This window comes from Cnephaeus nilssonii (genome assembly GCF_951640355.1).
Source record: "Cnephaeus nilssonii genome assembly, chromosome: 14".
Taxonomy (NCBI): domain Eukaryota; kingdom Metazoa; phylum Chordata; class Mammalia; order Chiroptera; family Vespertilionidae; genus Cnephaeus; species Cnephaeus nilssonii.
Window position 1 is genome coordinate 30,294,054 of NC_137085.1, and position 20,934 is coordinate 30,314,987.

Here is a 20,934-nt window from a genome sequence, read left to right on the forward strand (position 1 = left end):
GGAAAACATATATAGTCCTTTATGGCTATCGCATTAACTACTGAGATTATAAAACAACTAATCTTCAGAGAAATTTATGATAGATGACTCTTACCTCATAAATGTTGGGGTGCCACATTTTGGTCAAGAATCTGAAGGTAGGTGGTGAATATGGGTAGTCAATAGGAAATTTAATATGCGCCTGGAAAAAAACACACAAAACGCTAATAAATGAGATTACAGGTTATTCATCTGCCTAATAATTCACCTTATTACACTTCAATAAAACAAAGCTCCTATGTATAGAGTAGACTCTGGGAATTAAAACAGCTCATATATTGTTTTGTTAGCCCCAATGTCAGGGTTATTATTAGTATGTTCTTATAGCATCTCTTCAAATATTCATTAAGAGTTTATGGCAAATCAACAAAACTCAACAGCTACATAATTTTTTTTAAGAGAGAGAGGAAAGGAGAGAGATAAAGAGATAGAGAAAAGACTATCAATCGCTGCCTCCTGAATGCCCCCTACCGGGGATTGAACCTGCAACCCAGGTGTGTGTCCAGATCAGGAATCAAACCAGTGACCTCTGGGTTCATGGGTCAACGCTCAACTACTGAGCCACACCAGCCAGACAATCTTACCTAATAATAGACAAACATGTAAATTGACCATACCTCCGCTATGCCACCAGCCAATCAGGAGTGATATGCAAATTAACCCAACAAAGATGGCGGTTAATTTGCATACATAGGCTCTGAGTGACGTGGTGGGACACTTGCATTCTGCCCCACCCCCGGTCTCGCAGGGCCTCTGGGCAGCGTGGGAAGGCGGGGCCGGAGTGGAAAGGGGCTGGGCCAGAGTGGAAAGGCGGTGCTGGCAGCCAGGGAAAGGAAAGCCCATTCTACCACGAATCTTCGTGCATCGGGCTTCTAGTAGCTACATAATTTTTAATTGAACTCACACCGAGTGAAAACAGTATTATGGACAGGTGTGTCACATTAATGAAATTGATTAACATAACCTTATGGTACATATATAGAACAAAGTGGGGTTTTTTACTCACATAATTTAACCATCACCCAGATAATAAATACTACCATTTTGAAATAGCTCCTTCCAATAGTTTTTGACTGCATGAATACATATGTTTATTTCTTTACAAAATTTATTTTCAAAGATTTAAATATACCGTGTTTTGGGGTTATGTTTTGTTAAACCTCACTGGAGGATAATTTTTCCCCATTGTTTTTAAAGAGAGTGAAAGGAAGGGGGAGACACGGAGAGAAACATTGCTGTGAGAGAGAGACAGAGACATATCGATTAGTTGCCTCCCACACACGCCCCCGGACTAGGGCCAGGGATGGAGCCTGCAACCGAGGTAACTGACTAGAATCAAACCAGTGAGCCTTGAGTTGATGGGCCAAAGCTCTAACCACTTTGACAAACAAAGCTGCTAGGGCAGTTGTGTTTTATACTATTTTTCCCCATGTAAATCATAAACATTTTCCTGTCATATAATAATCTCCAAATGTATGATTGTTAGTATCTGCATAATGTTCCATCATATGGATAGAGATGAATAATTTTTTAAAAAATGATTTTCTTATTTTGGGACACTTGGGTTTTTCCATTCTTTTGGTATTGTAAATACTGCTGCACTGAATGTCCTTGGTAGTATCTCATATTTCAAACATAAAAAAATCCAGAAAAGGCCTCATCTAACAATACCAGTAAAAGGGAGTGAAGAAAAGAATGGAAGGACAAGCTAAGAATAAATAAGCTAAGAACAGCTCTGACCGTTGTGGCCCAGTTGATTGGGTGTCATCCCGTGCACCAAAAGGTCGCTGATTTGATTCCCAGTCAGGGCACATGCCCACAACTGGACTTGATCCCTGGGAGGGGGCGTGCAGGAGGCTGGTTATCCATGTTCTGCTCTCATATTTTTCTCTCTCTCCCTCTCTAAAAATCAATAAAGAGTATATTTTTTTGAGAAACCAAGATGGCAATAGTTGGTAAACACCTAAACTGCAGCCTTGCACACAATTTTAAAAATACAACTAAAAGACAAAACGGACATCATCCAGAACCACAGGAAAGCTGGCTGTCTGGAAATCCTACAACTAGAAGGAAAGAGAAAACCATAAGGAAAATCAGAGGAGCTGTAAAAGCCTGAGGTACGGAGACACGGGTGTGCGTGTGCGGAGAGGATGGAGCCGGAGAGGATGGGTGGCTGAGTGCCTGGCTGGCGTTCTCTAGCAGGAAGGAGATAAAAGCTCCAGACTGCGCTGAACCCCAGCTCCGACTGCACTGAACCCCAGTACCGGGCGAGACCCTGGGGACCCAGGCTCATACTGGGGGAAGCTGGGCTGTAAAACGGAAACGCAGGGGAGCGGCGAAAGGCAGAGCTCTGGAGGCGCGCACGTGAATGCGCGCAGAGGACGGACTGTTGAGTGTGCTGCAGGATTGCTCTAGCAGGAAGGAGACAAAAGCTCCAGACTGCGCTGAACCCCAGTTCCGACTGCACTGAACCCCAGTTCCGGACGAGAATCTGGGAATCCAGATTCATTGGGGGAGAGACTAGACTGTTTGGCAGCGGGCAAAACTCGAGGGCGCCTTTCTCTCAGAGGTGCTTGCAGCGAATACCAAGGGACACTGAGATCCAGGAACCTCACAGGGCGGGGCCAACGGGAAGCCAAGGCTGTAGGCTCCACCCTGAAGCTCCACCCCGAAACTCCGCCCCATCCAAGCTGAGCACAGAGGCTTTTACAATTTTGCAAGTCTAGTCGAATAAGGCTGTCTCCCGACGTAGAAACAGCTGATCCTACAAAGCTACCCTACCAACTCAGGGAAGCAGCGAAAATGTGGAGACAAAGAAACAGATCACAAACCAAAGAAATGGAGGAAAACAAACGACTGGACATAGAGTTCAAAACCACGGTTATAAGGTTTTTCAAGAATTTCCTAGAAAAGGCCGATAAATTTAGCGAGAACCTCGAGGATATGCGAGAGACCCTCGAGGATATGGAAATGGCCAACTAAAATTAAACATACACTGACTGAAATAAAAAATACTATACAGACACCCAACAGCAAACTAGAGGAACACAAGAATCAAGTCAAAGATTTGAAATACAAAGAAGCAAAAAACACTCAACTGGAAAAGCTAAAAGAAAAGAGAATCCAAAAATTTGAAGATAGTTTAAGAAGCCTCTGGGACAACTTCAAGCGTACCAACATCCGAATTATGGGGGTGCCAGAAGAGAGAGCAAGATACTGAAAACCTATTTGAAGAAATAATGACTGAAAATTCCCCCACCTGATGAAAGAAATAGACTTACAAGGCCAGGAAGCGCACAGAACCCCAAACAAAAGGAATCCAAAGAGGACCACACCAAGACACATCATAATTAAAATGCCAAGAGCAAAAGACAAAGAGAATATTAAAAGCAGCAAGAGAAAAACAGTTAGTTACCTACAAGGGAGCACCCATACGATTGTCAGCTGATTTCTCAACAGAAACCATGCAGGCCAGACGGGAGTGGCAAGAAATATTCAAAGTGATGAATAGCAAGAACCTACAACCAAGAGTACTCTACCCAGCCAAGCTGACATTCAGAATTGAAGGGGAGCTAAAGAGCTTCACAGATAAGAAAAAGCTAAAGGAGTTCATCAACACCAAACCAGTATTATATGAAATGCTGAAAGGTATTCTCTAAGAAGAGGAAGAAGAAGAAAAAGGTAAAGGTAAAAATTATGAACAACAAATACATGTCTATCAACAAGTGAATCTAAAAATCAAGTGAATTAAAAATCTGATGTACAGAATAAACTGGTGAATACAATAGAATCAGGGGCATAGAAAGGGAGTGGACTGACAACTCTCAGGGGGAAAGGGGTGTGGGGGGTGCGGGAAGAGACTGGACAAAAATCATACACCTATGGATGAGGACAGTGGGGGGGAGGTAAGGGAAGAGGGTGAGATGGGAACCAGGTGGAGGGGAGCTATGGGAGGAAAAAAGAGGAACAACTGTAATAATCTGAACAATAAAGATTTATTAAATTTTTTTTAAAAAGAATATATTTTTTAATATGCTAATGATGCCTGGCTGGTGTGGCTCAGTGGTTGAGCACCGATCTATGAACTAGGAGGTCTGGGTTCAAATCCCAGGCAGGGCACATGCCTGGGCTGTGGGCTCGAGCCCCATTGAGGGGCATGTGGGAGACAGCCAATCAATGATTGCTCTCATCATTGATGTTTCTATCTCTCCCTCTCCCTTCCTCTCCAAAATCAATAAAAATAAACTTTTTTAGCCCTGGCCAGTTTGGCTCAGTGGATAGAACATCAGCCTGCGGACTGAAGGGTCCCAGGTTTGATTCCCAATCGTGCTGCTAGGAATATTAGAAGTCCATAAAGCTTTGAAAAGCTCTGAAAAATTCCTAAGAATCTAGAAGACCAGGTCAATGTGGGGCTGTGCAAATATGCCCAGGCTATATGCACATACTCAGGAAAGTCATGAGACGTAATTAGAAGACCCTAAACTAGCACCTAAGCCTGTATTTGAGGATCTGCACAGGAAGGAAGTGAAGGCTAAGGCAGAGTTCACAAATGCCTAGTTACCTATTAAAAGCATGCCCTGGCCCTAGCTGGTTTGGCTCAGTGGACAGAGTGTCGGCCTGTGTACTGAAGGGTCCTGGGTTCGACTCTGGCCAAGGGCATATGCCTGAGTTGCAGCCTCGATCCCCATTCGGGGGCATTCAGGAGGCAGCCGATCGATTCTCTCTCATCATTGATTCTATCCCTCTCTCCCTCCCCGTTCCTCTCTCTAAAATCAATAAAAATATATTTAAAAAATAAATAAAAAAATATAAGCATGCCCTGGGAAGCACACAGAGCTCCTCTACAATGCTCAGGAGAGGGGCAAAGAGAGATCTATGAAAATCCCAGTTGCCTTCTTTCCAGAAATGGAAAGACTGGTACTAAAATTTATATAATAATTCATGGGACCAGAATAAGCCAAAACAATCTAAAAATAACTAGATAATTCACACTTCCATTTCAAAACATATTATAAATCTACAGTGATCAGGACAGTTTGGTACTAGTATAAGGACAATTCAATGGGATTTGAAAAAGCCTTCCAACAAATTGTGATGAGACAACTGGATATCCTACCTAATAATAGACAAATATGCAAATTGACCATACCTTCGCTATGCCCATGATTGGCCAGGAGGTGTGGGGGGGTGGGCGGGACTCGGGGTGGCCGATTGGGCTGGCGGGACACTGAGCTTGCATCACCAGCGACGGCACGAGCTCAGCGTCTGCGCCATGGCTGTGCTGCGGCACAGAAGGGGCCTCTGGGGCAGCGAGTTCATGTCCCGCCGCCGACCATCAAAAGCGGGGCAGCTGGGTGCCTGGTGCACCAGCGGACAGGCACCCAGCTCCCCCGTGATAGAAAGCGAAAGCGTGTAGGGGACCCTACACGTGCATGATTTAATCATGCACTGGGCCTCTAGTTCACATATAAAAGAAATGAAATTATATCTTTTGAAACAGCCAGAAAAATGTCCTTAACAAGGCCTGACCTTAGGGGAAACTAGTTAACTAGAGCCTAACCTGCTGGGGTAATCAGAACCTCAATGACCTGGGGGAAGGGAAATACAGTACCCAACTCCGTGCTGATGTCCCCCTAAGAGAGGAGAAAAAAACTGAGAAACTCTTGTGAAAAGTTCACAATCCAGAGGTACATGCTCATTAAAAGACTGAGACCTAATCGTAAGAGTATAGGTTGCTTCCCATTCCCCCCACACCTCACCACCATATTACTAAGGCCTATCTTACAGCAGTTCTTTTTACCTGGTACATAATATCCAATGATCAGGAAAAAATTACAAGGCATACAAAAATAAAAATCACAAATGAAGAGACAGAGAAATTATCAGAATCAGACCTGGCAGGGATGTTGGAATTATCAGACCAGGAATTTAAAACAACTATGACTAATATGTTGCAGATTCTTTCCTGTTAAATTTCTTTTAATATGAGTTGACATAGAACATTATATTAGATTTAGATGTACAGCATAATGATTCAACAAGGGCATGTACAAAGTGATCATCACAATAAGTCCAGTAACCATTTGTCATTGTACATAGTTATATGTATTACTGACTCTATTCCTATGCTGTACATTATGTCCCCGTGACTTATTTTATAACTGGAATCTTATACTTCTTAATACCCTTTCCCTTTTCCTCCCAATACCCCTCCTGACTATCAGTTTGTTGTCTGTATCTATGAGTTTGTTTTTATCTCATTTTTGTTTTTTAGATTCCACATATAAGTGAAATCATACAGTATTTATCATTTTCTCTCTAATTTATTTCACTTAACATAATACTTTCTATCCAGGTTGTCACAAATAGCAAGATTTCATTCTTTTTTTTATGGCTGAGTAATGTACACACACACTCACACACACACATCTTCTTTATCCATTCCTCTATTGATGGACAACTTGGTTGCTTCCAATCTTGGCTACTGTAAACAATGAACACAGGGTTGCACATATTATTTAGAGTTATTGTTTTCATTTTCATTGAATAAATACTCAGAAGTGGAACTGCAGTGTCCTAGGGTAGTTCTATTTTTAATGTTTTGAGGAGCCTACGGATTCTAATGGATAAAGTAGATAGTCTGCAAAAACAGATGGGGCAATGTAAGCAAAGAGATGGAAAACCTAAGAGAAAAACAACAAAGAGAAATGTTAGAGATTTAAAAAAAAAATACTATAATAGAAATGAAAAATGCCTTTTTTGGGGCAGTTTATTAAGACTAGACATAGCTAAGAAAAGAATCTCTGAGTTAGAGGACATATCACAGGATCCTTGAAAACAGAAAAGCAAAGATTGAAAAAAAAAACACACCACCAGAACGAAACATCTAAGGATGGAGGGACAACTATAGAATGTGTAGCATATATGTAACGGGGATACCTGAATGAACAAAAGATACCACAACGACAATGAAGATAATCCACAGAATGGGAGAAAATATTTGCAAATCATGATAGACATGTTTCCAGAATATGTAAAAATAAAAAAGCTTATAACTCAATATAATAGATAACTCAATTTAAAAATAGGCAAAGTGCCCTAAACAATTTGGCTCAGTGGATAGAGCATCAGCCCGCTGAGTGAAGGGTCCTGGGTTCGATTCCAGTCAAGGGCATGTACCTTGGTTGCAGGCTTAATACCCAACCTGTAGGGGTGCGTGCGGGAGGCAACCAGTCGATATGTCTCTCACATTGATGTTTCTCTCTCTGTCTTTCCCCCTACATTCCACTCTCTCTCAAAAAAAAAAAAAGAAGAAAGAAAGAAAATCAATGGAAAAATATCCTCAGGTGAGCATTAACAAAACATAATAAAAATGGGCAAAGTATATAGATAGACATTTTTCCAAAGGAGATTTAAAAAATGGCCAATAAGCATATGAAGAGATGCTCCACATAATTAGCCACCAGGAAAATATACATCAAAAGCACAATAAGATACCACTTCATATCCATTAGGATGGCTATAGTTATAGAGACAGATAATAAAAAAATGTTAGCCAGGATGTCCTAGAGTTGGAATGCTTTATACATTGCTGGTGGGACTATAAAATGGTAGTCACTTTGAAAAACAATTGAGCTGTTTCTTGAAAGAATAAACATAGTTACCATGTCACCCATCAAGTAAATTACCCGATGTATGACCAAGAGAAATTAAAACATTATACCTACACACGAACTTGTACACAAATGTTCTTAAGAGTAGAATAGCCAAAATGTAGAAACAACCCCAAATGTCTATCAACTGAAGAATGGATAAACAGCTCGGCCGGTGTGGCTCAATGGTTGAGCGTCGACCTATGAACCAGGAGGTTAAGGTTCAATTCCTGGTCAGGGCACATGCCTGGGTTGTGGGTTCATCCCCAGTATGGGGCCTGCAGGAGGCAGCTGATGAATGATTGATTCTCTCTCATCATTGACGTTTCTCTCTCTCTCTCCCTCTCTGAAATTGATAAACATGTATTAAAAGAATGCAGTATATATTCATACAGAATAGGAGTCAGCAATGAAAAGGAACTGACACATCCCACAATGTGGACGAACCTCAAAAACATTAGCTATGTGAGAAAAGCCAGTCACTAAAGAATGCATATTTATGAAATGTCCAGAATAGATTAGTAGGGTAGGGTGGGGGAGGGCGATAACATTTGGAGGAAATAGGGAAATAGAGGTGACCATTAAAAGGTATGGGTTTTGCCCGGCCAGTGCGGCTCAGTGGTTGAACATCGATCGACCTATGAACCAGGAGGTCACATTCGATTCCCTGTCAGGTCACATGGCTAGGTTGCAGGCTTGATCCCCAGTGTAGGGTGTGCAGGAGGCAGCTGATCAATGACTCTCTCTTATCATTGACATTTCTATCTCCCTCTCCATCTCTCTTCCTCTCAGAAATGGATAAAAATATATTTAAAAAAAAAGGTATGGGTATTTTGGAGGGAAATGTTTGAAAATCGATTGTGATGATAGTTGAACAAATTTATTAATATACTAGAAACCAATGAATTGTGTATTTTAAATAAGTGAATTACATATATGCATTAAAATCACAATAAAGCTGCTTATTTAAAAAAAAAAAAGCTGTAGCAACAAGCATATCCAGTTCCTCAGATCTTGGTTTCTTTTCTCTCTCTCTCTCTCCCTCTCTCCCTCTCTCTCTCTCTGTCTTGGTTTCTAAATACCATTCATTCTCTAATAACAGGAACCAAGGCTAGTTGGAAAAACACTTGATTCTACAACTGAGGCAAAAAAAAAGAGCCTGGAGCATCTTATAAGTGTCTGAAAGTAAGGAAATGTTAAAAGAAAAAAATGGAGGTGTCAACCTGAAAGGGCTCCTTATGGCCAAAACTAAAACTTTCATAGTACTGCATGATAAACAAAAGTATAAAATAAATATAAATTAGTACATTTTGGTATAAATTATTGAATGAAAACAATTATTGGGGAAGAGACAAGTCTTCCGTACAGCAGTACTCCCGACAATATATGGAGAATCGCTCTCATAAAACTATAATACATTCAATATGTTATATGTAAAGAAAAGTGATTTAGCCGAAACCGGTTTGGCTCAGTGGATAGAGCGTCGGTCTGCGGACTGAAAGGTCCCAGGTTCGATTCCGGTCAAGGGCATGTACATGGGTTGCGGACACAGCCCCGGTAGGGGGTGTGCAGGAGGCAGCTGGTTGATGTTTCTCTCTCATCGATGTTTCTAGCTCTCTATCCCTCTCCCTTCCTCTCTGTAAAAAATCAATAAAATATATTTTAAAAAAAGAAAAGAAAAGTGATTTAGTCTGGTGGGCAAAAACAGTAAAAGACTTCATTTGTTCACCATATACTGAGTACTACTGTATATTGGTGCTGTGGTTAGGTGTTGCCTGAGTAGTTCTTTGGATGACTAAGAGCTGAGGAAGTAGCATGAAGGCAACAGGTGCCAGTAATAAGGTATGCCTAGTAAGATGATTGCTGGTAACCACAGGAGATAAGACTGGATGAAGGTAGGTTGAAGTCTCATTTAGGTGCTACCAGAAAGCTACAGAAAATACTTATTTAGAAAAATAGTGGCAAGATGTATACCTTAGAAAAATGACTCTGAAAAATGTTTCTGTGTAGCACTTAAAAGGGCTGAACAGGATAAAAGACAGAGATAGGAGAGCCCGTCTTTTCCATTTAATCAGTCTCATTTCCAGAATCAGCATATACTTTAGAAAGTTTTACTAATTATTACATATATAATATATTATCTGGATAAAATAGGATTGTGAAAATTTCCATAAAAAGTTGGGAATCCGGTCATTGGAAATGTAACCTCCTCTATCACATTTCTATTGGACAAATTAGATTATCTTATCTAGAAACAAATAATAAAATTTTTTTAAAAGATGGAATCATTTTAAAAAATATATTTTTATTGATTTCAGAAAGGAAGGTAGAGTGAGAGAAACATCAATGATGAGAATCATTGACTGGCTGCCTCCTGCACGCCCCCTACTGGGGATCGAGTCTGCAACCCGGGTATGTGCAGGAGGTGACTGGGCTGATCAGGGGGAAGGCGCTGCCCCTATCACCCCGCTGCTGCTGCCACTGCTGGCCGCAGCAGCCACCAAGGTGTTTTCATCAACACTGACTCCAGTCCCTTCACCATGAAAAAATGACATTCTTTAGGCATTTTCAAGATGTCTCTTTCATAGAATATGACAGTTCTTCCTTTCTTTATTTTTATCCTCACCTGAGGATATTTTTCCATTGATTTCTGGAGAGCATGGAAGAGAAAGGGAAAGACAGAGAGAAACATCAATGTGAAAGGGACACTTCGATTGGTGGCCTCCTGCATAAGCCCTGACCTGGGCCCTGGCCAGGGAGAAGCCTGCAACCTAGGTACATGCCCTTGACCAGAATCAAACCCGGACCCTGCGGTCAGCAGGCCAAGGCTCTATCCACTGAGCCAAACCGGCTAGGACAGGATATGACATTTCTTAGTCCCTCCAGCAGCGGACCTTCATTTTTCCGTCCAGGAGTGAGGTGGAAAAACCCTAGATCACCTTCTTAGATTCTCATCACGCAAGTTACCAAGAACACTGCGAGTGGTATACCGGGAACTTAGCCAATGAGTGGTCAGAAAAGGTGTTTCCTCTGCAGCTCACACGCAGAGGCAGGACTGCTGGCGCGCCCCAGCAAGCAGGCAGGCCAGCCCTGCTCCCCGCTCTCGCGGGCCCTGCTCTGCCCTGCTGTGCGCACAGCCTCCTCCTGAGCCAGTTGTGACTGTTATGGCGCCCCGGCTAATTTGCATATTATTACCTCTTTATAGATAGATAGATAGATAGATAGATAGATAGATAGATAGATGATAGATAGAAAGAAAGAAAGAAAGATAAAAGATGTAAGTTTTGTTTTAAAATACAAATTAATTAGGCAAGGGTCATGTCATGAAGCCTTCTTTATAAAGAGCTCCTTTTATACGCTGCTCATTTTCACTTTATCTCTTTTGCTTACCTGCCTTTAGAATATAACACTAGTTTTAGAAAAGACAACTGGGGAGATTCTTACCAACCTAAATAACTTGAATCTTCTGAAACCAGTTTTCTAAGAGCCTTACCAATCCTAATTATTGTTACTTAAATATAATAAACATTAATTACTTAGTATTGTTTCTCTATTTTCTCTAAGCATCTATTAATATCTTAAATAATTTACATTGAATTTTCATCTTTATCAATCTGTACCTTCAACACTACTTATCTCCACATAATTTTTAAAAGTAACATCTCTAGAATAAAGTCAAGATCAAGTTTAAACTATTTTTATTGATTTTTTAAGGTATCAAGCCTAAATTATGCTTATATTACAACTGAAAGGTGACATTGGATGGTACCTTGAAAGTTTCATAAGAACTCCTTCAATAGAATGTACAATCCTAAAGAGTTTAGCTGTAGTTAAAATCCAGAGGAATATTCTGCTATAGTGCTCCCGAGATTATGCAGTTTTATCACTATTTTTCAGATCCTTATTAATAATTTAAACATTATTTCATATGTATGCTTCTCCATCTGGATGAAGGAATAAAGATGCTTATAGCCCTGGCTGGTGTTGCTCAGTGGTTAGAGTGTCAGCCTGCATCCCGAAAGGTCATGGGTTCAATTCCTGGTCAAGGGCATGCACCTGGGTTGCAGGTTCATCCACGACCCCAACCAGGGTCTGTGTGGGAGGCAACCAATCGATGTGTCTCTCTCACATCGATGTTTTTTCTCTCTCTCCCTCCCCCTCTCTCTAAAAATTAATTTAAAAAGTACAAATCACACAAATCTTTCCCAGCCAGCATGGCACAGTGGTTAAACATCGACCTATGAACCAAGGAGTCACAGTTTGATTCCTGGTCAGGGCACATGACTGGGTTACAGACTTGATCCCTAGTGTGGATCAATAAAAAATATATATTTTTTTAAAATATCTTAAAAAAGAAAAGAAAATCAGACTTCACTTTCAAAGAGAAAAAGATCAAAACTCATCTTCAAGAAGAATCAGCAACAATGGTGAGGATCTGAACAATTCTTTTTTTTTAATTCTTTACTGTTTAAAGTATTGCATATGTCTCCTTTTTCCCCACTGACCTCTCTCCAGCCGTTCCCACCCCCCAGCACATGCCCTCATCCCTCTACTGTCTGTGCCCATTGGTTATGCTTATATGCAGACATACAAGTCCTTTAGTTGATCTCTTACCTCCCCCGCCCCTGCCTTCCCTCTGAGGTTGAACAGTCTGTTCAATAATTCTATGTCTCTGGATCTATTTTTGTTTATGTTGTTCATTATATTCCACAAATGAGTGAGATCATGTGATATTTATCTTTCTCCGAATGGCTTATTTCACTTAGCATAATGCTCGCCAGTTCCATCCATGCTATTGTAAGTGGTAAGAGTTCCTTCTTTTTTACTGTATAGCAGTGTAGTATTCCACTGTGTAGATGTACCACAGTTTTTTAATCCACTCATCTGCTGATGGGCACTTAGGCTGTTTCCAAATCTTAGCTATTGTAAATTGTGCTGCTATGAACATAGGGGTGTATATAACCTTTCTGATTGATGTTTCTGATTTCTTGGGATATATTCCTAGAAGTGGGATTACTGGGTCAAATAGCAGTTCCATTTTTTAAATTTTTGAGGAAACGCCATACTGTTTTCCACAGTGGCTGCACCAGTCTGCATTCCCACCAGCAGTGCACGAGGGTTCCTTTTTCTCCACATCCTCACCAGCACTTGTGGTTTGTTGATTGTTGATGATAGCCATTCTGACAGATGTGAGATGGTACCTCATTGTCGTTTTGATTTGCAATTCTTGGATGATTAGCCCTTTGCACTCGCTTGCTTTTTTCTCGAGCTGCTACCGATGCTAACCATGTCGAGTCACACTCGACATCCGAGTGCAGAAGGTTAGTGACTATAGGCATGTTTTCATATGTCTCTTGGCCTTCTGTATGTCCTCTTTCAAAAAGTATCTATTAGGTCCTTTGCCCATTTTCTGATTGGATTGTTTATCTTCCTTTTGTTAAGTTGTATGAGTTCCCTATAAATTTGGAGATTAAACCCTTATCGGATATAACATTGGCAAATATGTTCTCCCATGCAGTGGGCTCTCTGAACAATTCTTGATCTCCCCAAAAATAAAAAGCTCATATACTAGTAGCAAAAGATTCACTGTTCTGAAAGCATAAGAACAAATAGTCACCAAAACTAGTATTAAATTGCTTAATCAATACCTGACAGTTTTACAGCTATGAAACAAGAACCAATTCAACTTTTTTTTTTAATCCTCACCCAAGAATATATTTATTGTTATTAGAGAGAAAGGAAGGGGAAGAGAGAAACACTGATGTGAAAGAGAAACACTGATAGGTTTCCTCCCCTACATGCCCCAACCAAGGGACACAACCTGAAACCTAGGATGTGTCCTGACTGAAATCAAACCTGCAATTTTATGGTATATGGACAAAGTTGCAGCCAACTGAGTCACCAGCTGGGATAAGAACCAATTTTAAACCCACTTAAATGATCTCAGTGAATGTTTATGGAAGCCAACCTGTCAATGACAGCCCCTTCTGAAAGCCAGCCAACTGAAAACACATTCACTTCCACAAACACACTTCTAAAAACAAAGCAATCAATAACTTTCTCACCCAGGTAACCATGCTTCCACTTCTCAAAAACACTATAAATCAGCAGTCTGCTTCATAACCAAAAAGTGATTTAAAAGACAATAATATATGTATATACTGCCTTGAGACCCAATATTTTAAAACCCCCAATGTGCAATATTAAAGTAATTTTGTTATCCCATTGATTATTTTCATATGGAATTTTATACATGACAAAAATATGAATAGTGAAATGAAAAATAAGTGAAACTATTTCAATTATTATAGCAAACCTAGTTATTAACATACTATGAAATAGATTAAGAAAAAGTTTCCCAGTCCTAAACACAACTATCCTTGATAATAGGTCAGTTGGCAGCAAATGTAGAGTGTTTACTGTTGCATTTGGATTAGTACCTAGAGTTAGTGTGAAATGAGGACATTCCACTGCTGAGCTTTTTTTTGCTATGTCATCAGCTCACATCTGGTATAGGATAACATTTCCAACATGACAGCAAAAGCAATCAAAACATGTTTTCTTATTACCTTGCTGAAAGTTTCAAAAGTCTGTAAATCACCAGTACAAACTTTTAAATTGTTAATTAATATTATGTGAAAAATAAAGTGAGTTAGCTCTACCCAATGATACTATAATATGTGCCACAGGCTTTACAGTCAAGAAAGTGAGTTTTCATTGATTAAAAAATCCCAATCTAAAGAGGGGGCGTGCAGGAGGCAGCCGATCGATGATTCTCTCTCATCATTGATGTTTCTATCCCTCTCCCTTCCTCTCTGAAATCAATGAGGAAAAACCAAGATGGTGGCATAGGTAAACACCTAAACTGCTGCCTCGCACAATCATTTCAAAACTACAACTAAAGGACAAAAGGGACATCATCCAGAACCACAGGAAGGCTGGCTGAGTGGAAATTCTACAACTAGAAGGAAAGAGAAAAGCACACTCAGACTCAGAGGAGCTGCAGAAGGCAGAGGTACAGAGGCGCGCGTGGAGAGGGCTAGCAACTGAGTACGCTGCTGGCTTTCTCAATAGGGAGGGAGACAAAAGCTCCCGACTGCTTCGAACTCCAGTTCCAGGAGAGACTCTGGGGAACCAGACTCATTCGGGGAGAAACTGGACTGTCTGGCAGCGGGCGAAACTTGAGGGCGGCTTTCTCTCAAAGGTGCTTGCAGTGATTACCACAGGACACTGAGACGCAGAGGCCTCTTAGGGCAGGGCTGATGGGAAGCCATTGCTGTCTGCTCTGCCCTGAGACTCCGCCCCATCCAAGCTGAGCACAGAAGCTTTTGCAAGTCTTGTCTCATAAGGGTGTCTCCAGCACAGAAGTTTTCCCATCATAGACACAGCTGATCCTCACAGCCAATTGGCCTGGAGGTCAATTCCCCCCAGTGATACCAACAACAATCAAGGCTTAACTACAACAAGACTGTGCACAGAGCCCACAAAGTGGTGCACCAAGAGTGTCCACCTCAGGTAACTGGGGAGGCTGAACCACTGGGCCCGATAAGACACCTAGCACACAAAGCCACTCTATCAACTCAGTGAAGCAGCCAAAATGCGGAGACAAAGAAACAGGTCACAAATGAAAGAAATGGAGGAAAGCAAATGACTGGATATAGAGTTCAAAACAACGGTTATAAGGTTTTTCAAGAATTTCCTAGAAAAGGCCAATAAATTTAGCGAGACCCTCGAGGATATGAAAAAGGACCAACTAGAAATTAAGCATACACTGACTGAAATAAAAAATAATATACAGAGATCCAACAGCAGACTAGAGGATCACAAGAATCAAGTCAAAGATTTGAAATACAAAGAAGCAAAAAACACCGAACCGGAAAAGCAAAAAGAAAAAAGAATCCAAAAATATGAAGATAGTGTAAGAAGCCTCTGGGACAACTTCAAGCGTACCAACATCCGAATTATGGGGGTGCCAGAAGAAGAGAGAGCAAGATACTGAAAACCTATTTGAAGAAATAATGACAGAAAACTTCCCCCACCTGGTGAAAGAAATAGACTTACAAGGCCAGGAAGCGCACAGAACCCCAAACAAAAGGAATCCAAAGAGGACCACACCAAGAATATACATCATAATTAAAATGCCAAGAGCAAAAGACAAAGAGAATATTAAAAGCAGCAAGAGAAAAACAGTTAGTTACCTACAAGGGAGCACCCATACGATTGTCAGCTGATTTCTCAACAGAAACCATGCAGGCCAGACGGGAGTGGCAAGAAATATTCAAAGTGATGAATAGCAAGAACCTACAACCAAGAGTACTCTACCCAGCCAAGCTGACATTCAGAATTGAAGGGGAGCTAAAGAGCTTCACAGATAAGAAAAAGCTAAAGGAGTTCATCAACACCAAACCAGTATTATATGAAATGCTGAAAGGTATTCTTTAAAAGAAGAGGAAGAAGAAGAAAAAGGTAAAGATAAAAATTATGAACAAATACATGTCTATCAACAAGTGAATCTAAAAATCAAGTGAATAAAAAATCTGATGAACAGAATAAACTGGTGAATATAACAGAATCAGGGGCATAGAAAGGGAGTGGACTGACAATTCTCGGGGGGGAATGGATATGGGGGGTGCGGGAAGAGACTGGACAAAAATTGTACACCTATTTGGGGGCGCTAAGGGCAGTGGGTGGGGTGGGAACCGGGTGGAGGGGAGCTATGGGGGGGGGAAGAGTAACAATTGTAATAATCTGAACAATAAAGATTTATTAAAAAATATTAAAAAAGTAAATTTCAGGTATTTAAGTAACTTCGTATTAATACTGATAGTAGTCTTTTTTTTTTTTTTAATACAGTAACAAAAAAATGTTTCTTGCAGCTTGGAAAGTAAAACCTTTTAACCCCCTCCCACCCCCAAAAGCTAGAGGAACCCACTGTATCAGCTAAGTTAATGTTAAATAGAATAGTAGAAGAGTCATTTGGACTTTTAGTTAAATAGGCCTCACAAACTACTAAGCTTATTAAAAATGTATTTTTATTTTTTAAAAGTCATAAACCTAGAAGGACAAATGGGAAGACAAAAAGCAACAACATTTTAGAAGCTGGAAACCAGTATGACAAGCAATAACTAATTTAGAAGACCAGAGAAAATTTAAGCCCGGGTTAGTGATCACAAAGAAGTAGGCTTATTTCCTTACATAGAACCATGGAAAAGCTAAAAAATTAGAGTCACCAAATACAGGTGGTGCTGAAAATAGGACTGGTCAAAAGTCTGTATAAAGAATAGTGACATCCCCAGAACCTCTTCCCATGCTGATCAGTGACTAGCCCACACTAGGCTAACAGAAGACTGGAAGTTTACTCTCTCCCATGACTGAACTGAGTAGAACTAATGGTGGGGAAACCAACTGAAACAGGGAAAATCTCACTACCGAGTACTTCCTTTTTCCACCTGGGTCTAAGAAGGCTGGCAATCAGGCCTATAACTGCAGGTAGAAAAAAGGATTCTTCTCTGAAGTAGCTGATCATCCCGCACAGGGGGGAAAAAAGTCAATTTTACCATAATACAGTTGTTTTAAAAGAAAAAACTTAAAGATATAAAAAATATTTTTATTGATTTTAGAGAGAGGAAGAGAGGATAGAGAGATAGAGATATCAATCAACTGCCTCCTGCACACCACCTACTGGCGATCGAGTCCGCAACCTGGGCATGTGCCCTGACCAGGAATTCAACCTGGTTCATGGGGCAACCTCCACCACCAAGCCACATCGGCCAGGCATCAATGTGCTTTTTTTTTTTTTAATATATATTTTATTGATTTTTCACAGAGAGGAAGGGAGAAGGATAGAGAGTTAGAAACATCGATGAGAGAGAAACATTGATCAGCTGCCTCCTGCACACCCCCTACTGGGGATATGCCTGCAACCAAGGCACATGCCCTTGACCAGAATCGAACCTGGGACCCTTCAGTCCGCAGGCCGACGCTCTATCCACTGAGCCAAACTGGTCAGGGCTCAATCTGCTTTTTAATAGCACACTTAAATATGGGTGGACAGATCTCCAGACATTTGAGGAAAGCCTAGAGGTAAAATAAACAAACAAGACTTGGAAACACCCTAAGTGTCCATCAACAGACTAAGAGATAAATAAAATGGAATAAAGGAATAAAATTCAGCCATGGAAGGAAGGGAAGGTAGGTAGGGCGGGAAGGAGGCAGGGAGGGACCCTGCCATTTGTGAAAACATCGAGGGACCTTGAGGGCATTGTGCTAAGTTAAATGAGAAAGACAAATACTAACTAAAGCAGGGGTGCGGTTGGAAGAATCAAAGGTACAAATTGGAATGCAATGTACAACATGGTGACTATAGTGAACAATATTGTGTGGTACACTTGAAACTCGATATGAGAGTAGATCTTAAAAGTTCTCATAACAAGAAAAACTTCTATAACAGTGTGAGGTGATGTTAATTATATACACGTATCTGATCATTATGTTACACGCCTTAAACTAATACAATTCTATCTCAATAAAACTGAAAAAAACATTACCTAGGAATAAATCTACAGGAAGATATGTGTGCTCTCTATACTGCAAACTATAAAGCATAGAGGAGGAAAATTAAATAGACCTAAATAAGTAGAAAGATATAACATCTGTAGACTAAAAAGTCTCAATATTGCCCGGCCGGTGTGGTTCAGTGGTTGAGCGTCGACCCATGCACCAGGAGGTCACTAGTTCAATTCTCAAATCACGGCACATGCCTGGGTTGCAGACTTGATCCCAAGTAGGGGGCCTGCAGGAGGTAGCCGATTGATGTTTTTCTATCTCTTTTCCCTTTCTCTTCCTCTCTCTGAAATCAATAAAAACACATATATTTTTTAAAAATATCAATATTACCAAGATGTCCACTGTTCCCCTTTATCTACAGCTTGAATACAATTCAATAAAAATCCCAGCAGGGCCCAGCCAAAGTGGCTCAGTGCTTGAGTCGACCTATGAACCAAGACATCACAGTTCAGCTCCCAGTCAGGGAACATACCTAGGTTGAGGGTTTGATCACCAGTCAGGGTATGTGAGAGAGGCAATGGAATTGCTGTTTCTCTCTCACATTGGTATTTCTCTTTCTCTCTTTCCCTCCCTCTAATAAAAACAAATCCTCATGTAAGGAATAATCTATATAATAAAAGCCTAAGCTACCGTTAAGGCAGAACGACCAGAACAACCGTTTGCTATAATGCACACTGACCACCAGGGGACAGATGCTCAATGCAGAAGCTGCCCCCTGGTGGTCAGTGCACTCCCACAAAGGGAGCACTGCTCAGCCAGAAAGAAGCCTTGCTCATGGCTGGCAAGTGCAGCAGGGGTGGCGGGAGCCACTCCCACCTCTGCAACAGTGCTAAGGAGCAGCGAGCTGAACAGTAAGGAGCAGCAAGCAGGTGGGCGGTAAGGAGTGAGGGATGCTGAACTGTGAGAGGGTTCAGTCCGGGCTGAGGGACCCTCTCCCCAGTGCATGAAATTCGTGCACTGGGCCTCTAGTAAATAAATAAAATCCCAGTAGGTTTTCTGTGGAAATTGATAAGCTGATACTAAAATTTATGTGGAAATTGCATAGGATATAGGCAAAAAAAAAAAAAAAAAAGAAAGAAAGAAAAGGAAAGGAAAAACCTTAAAAACACAAACTTGTGAACATACACTACTAGATTTCAAGACTTACCACTGGCTATAGTTATTAAAACTGTTGTTCAGCCCTAACCAGTTTGGCTCAGTGGATATAGAGCATCAGCCTGTGGACTGAAGGGTCCCAGGTTCGATTCCAGTCAAGGGCATGTACCTTGGTTGCAGGCAACTCCCCCATGGGAGGTGTGCAGGAGGCAGCTGATCGATGTTTCTCTCTCATCAATGTTTCTAACTCTCTATCCCTCTCTCTTCCTCTCTGTAAAAAAAAAAAAAATCAATAAAAAATATATTTTAAAAAACACACACAAAAAAACTGTTGTTCATACAAGTCTAGAAAAATAAAGAAATGGAACAGAAGAGTGCCCAGAAATAGACACATATAAGACCACCTAATTTACAACAAATACAATTTACAACAAATACAACACTAAAATTCAATGGAAGAAAAGATAGTCTCTTCAATAAATGGTACTGGAGCAGTTACTAGATATCCACATTGAAAAATTAACCTTGACCCTTGTCACATATTTACAGATGAAGCATAAACCTAAGTGCAAAACTGAAACTATAATTTCTAGAAGAAAAATGACTTATGCTTTACTCATATCACAATTAGATCACCATGCTATGATGTGGTTTATATTCATGCTGCCCTAGAAACTTTTGTAATTATTTGTTGCAAACTTAGGACTGCCCCTATTAACTTTCTTTTATGTAAGTAATTTGTAAAAGTTTCTGAAAAACTTGCTCTTGCTTATTTAATTTTGAATAAAAGCTAAATTCATAATAAAAAGAAAAAAAACACATAAAAGAATATCCTCATGTTGGAAGTCCCAGCAGAGATGAAGAAATAAAAGGCATCCAAATTGCCAAGAAAGAAGTACAATTATCTGTTTGCAGACATGATCCTACAGTAGAAAACCCTGAAGACTCCACATAAAACAAAAACTGTTAGAATAAACAAATTCAGTAGAAAACCCTGAAGACTCCACATAAAACAAAAACTGTTAGAATAAACAAATTCAGCAATAATGCAGGACACAAAACATCCAAAAATCAGTTGCCAAAACCAGGTTGCATTTCTATACAATAACAATTAATCCATAAAGGAAATCAAGAAAACAATTCCGCATACAAGTAATCAGAAAGCATCAGTATAGCAAAGAATGGCTTGAGAATAAAATACTTAGGAATATACTTAACCAAGGAGGTAAAAAACTTGTTTGTACACTGAAAACTGCAAAATGTTTAAAGACATTAAAGACAACACAAATAAATGAATAGACATCCCATAGTTCATGGGTTAGAAAACTTAGTATTTTTAAGATGTCAATATTACCCAAAGTGATCTATAGGTTCAATGAAATCCCTATCAAAACCAAATTATAATTTTTTTCAGAACTAGGAAAATCCATCCTAAAACTCATACAAAATTTCAAGGGACTCCAAATATCCAAAACAATCTTGATTGGAGGTCTCATACTTCCTTACGTCAAAACTTACTATATAAACCTACAGTAATCAAGACAATGTGATACAGCACAAAGACAGATATATAAACATTAGT

General features: G+C 40.2%; 1 protein-coding gene across 2 annotated transcripts in view; it reads right to left on the bottom strand.

Annotated features, from left to right (window-relative positions):
- The window catches only part of UBE2R2 (ubiquitin conjugating enzyme E2 R2), an 84,351-nt gene that overhangs the window by 24,646 nt on the left and 38,771 nt on the right, over positions 1-20,934 (bottom strand). Inside the window, exon 2 of one of the 2 annotated variants that reach the window (XM_079789710.1) lies at positions 95-181. In XM_079789710.1, the coding sequence (XP_079645836.1) occupies positions 95-181 (87 nt within the window). Of the gene's footprint in view, positions 1-94; positions 204-20,934 lie in introns of both variants that reach the window. The other variant, XM_079789711.1, reaches the window with a different exon arrangement.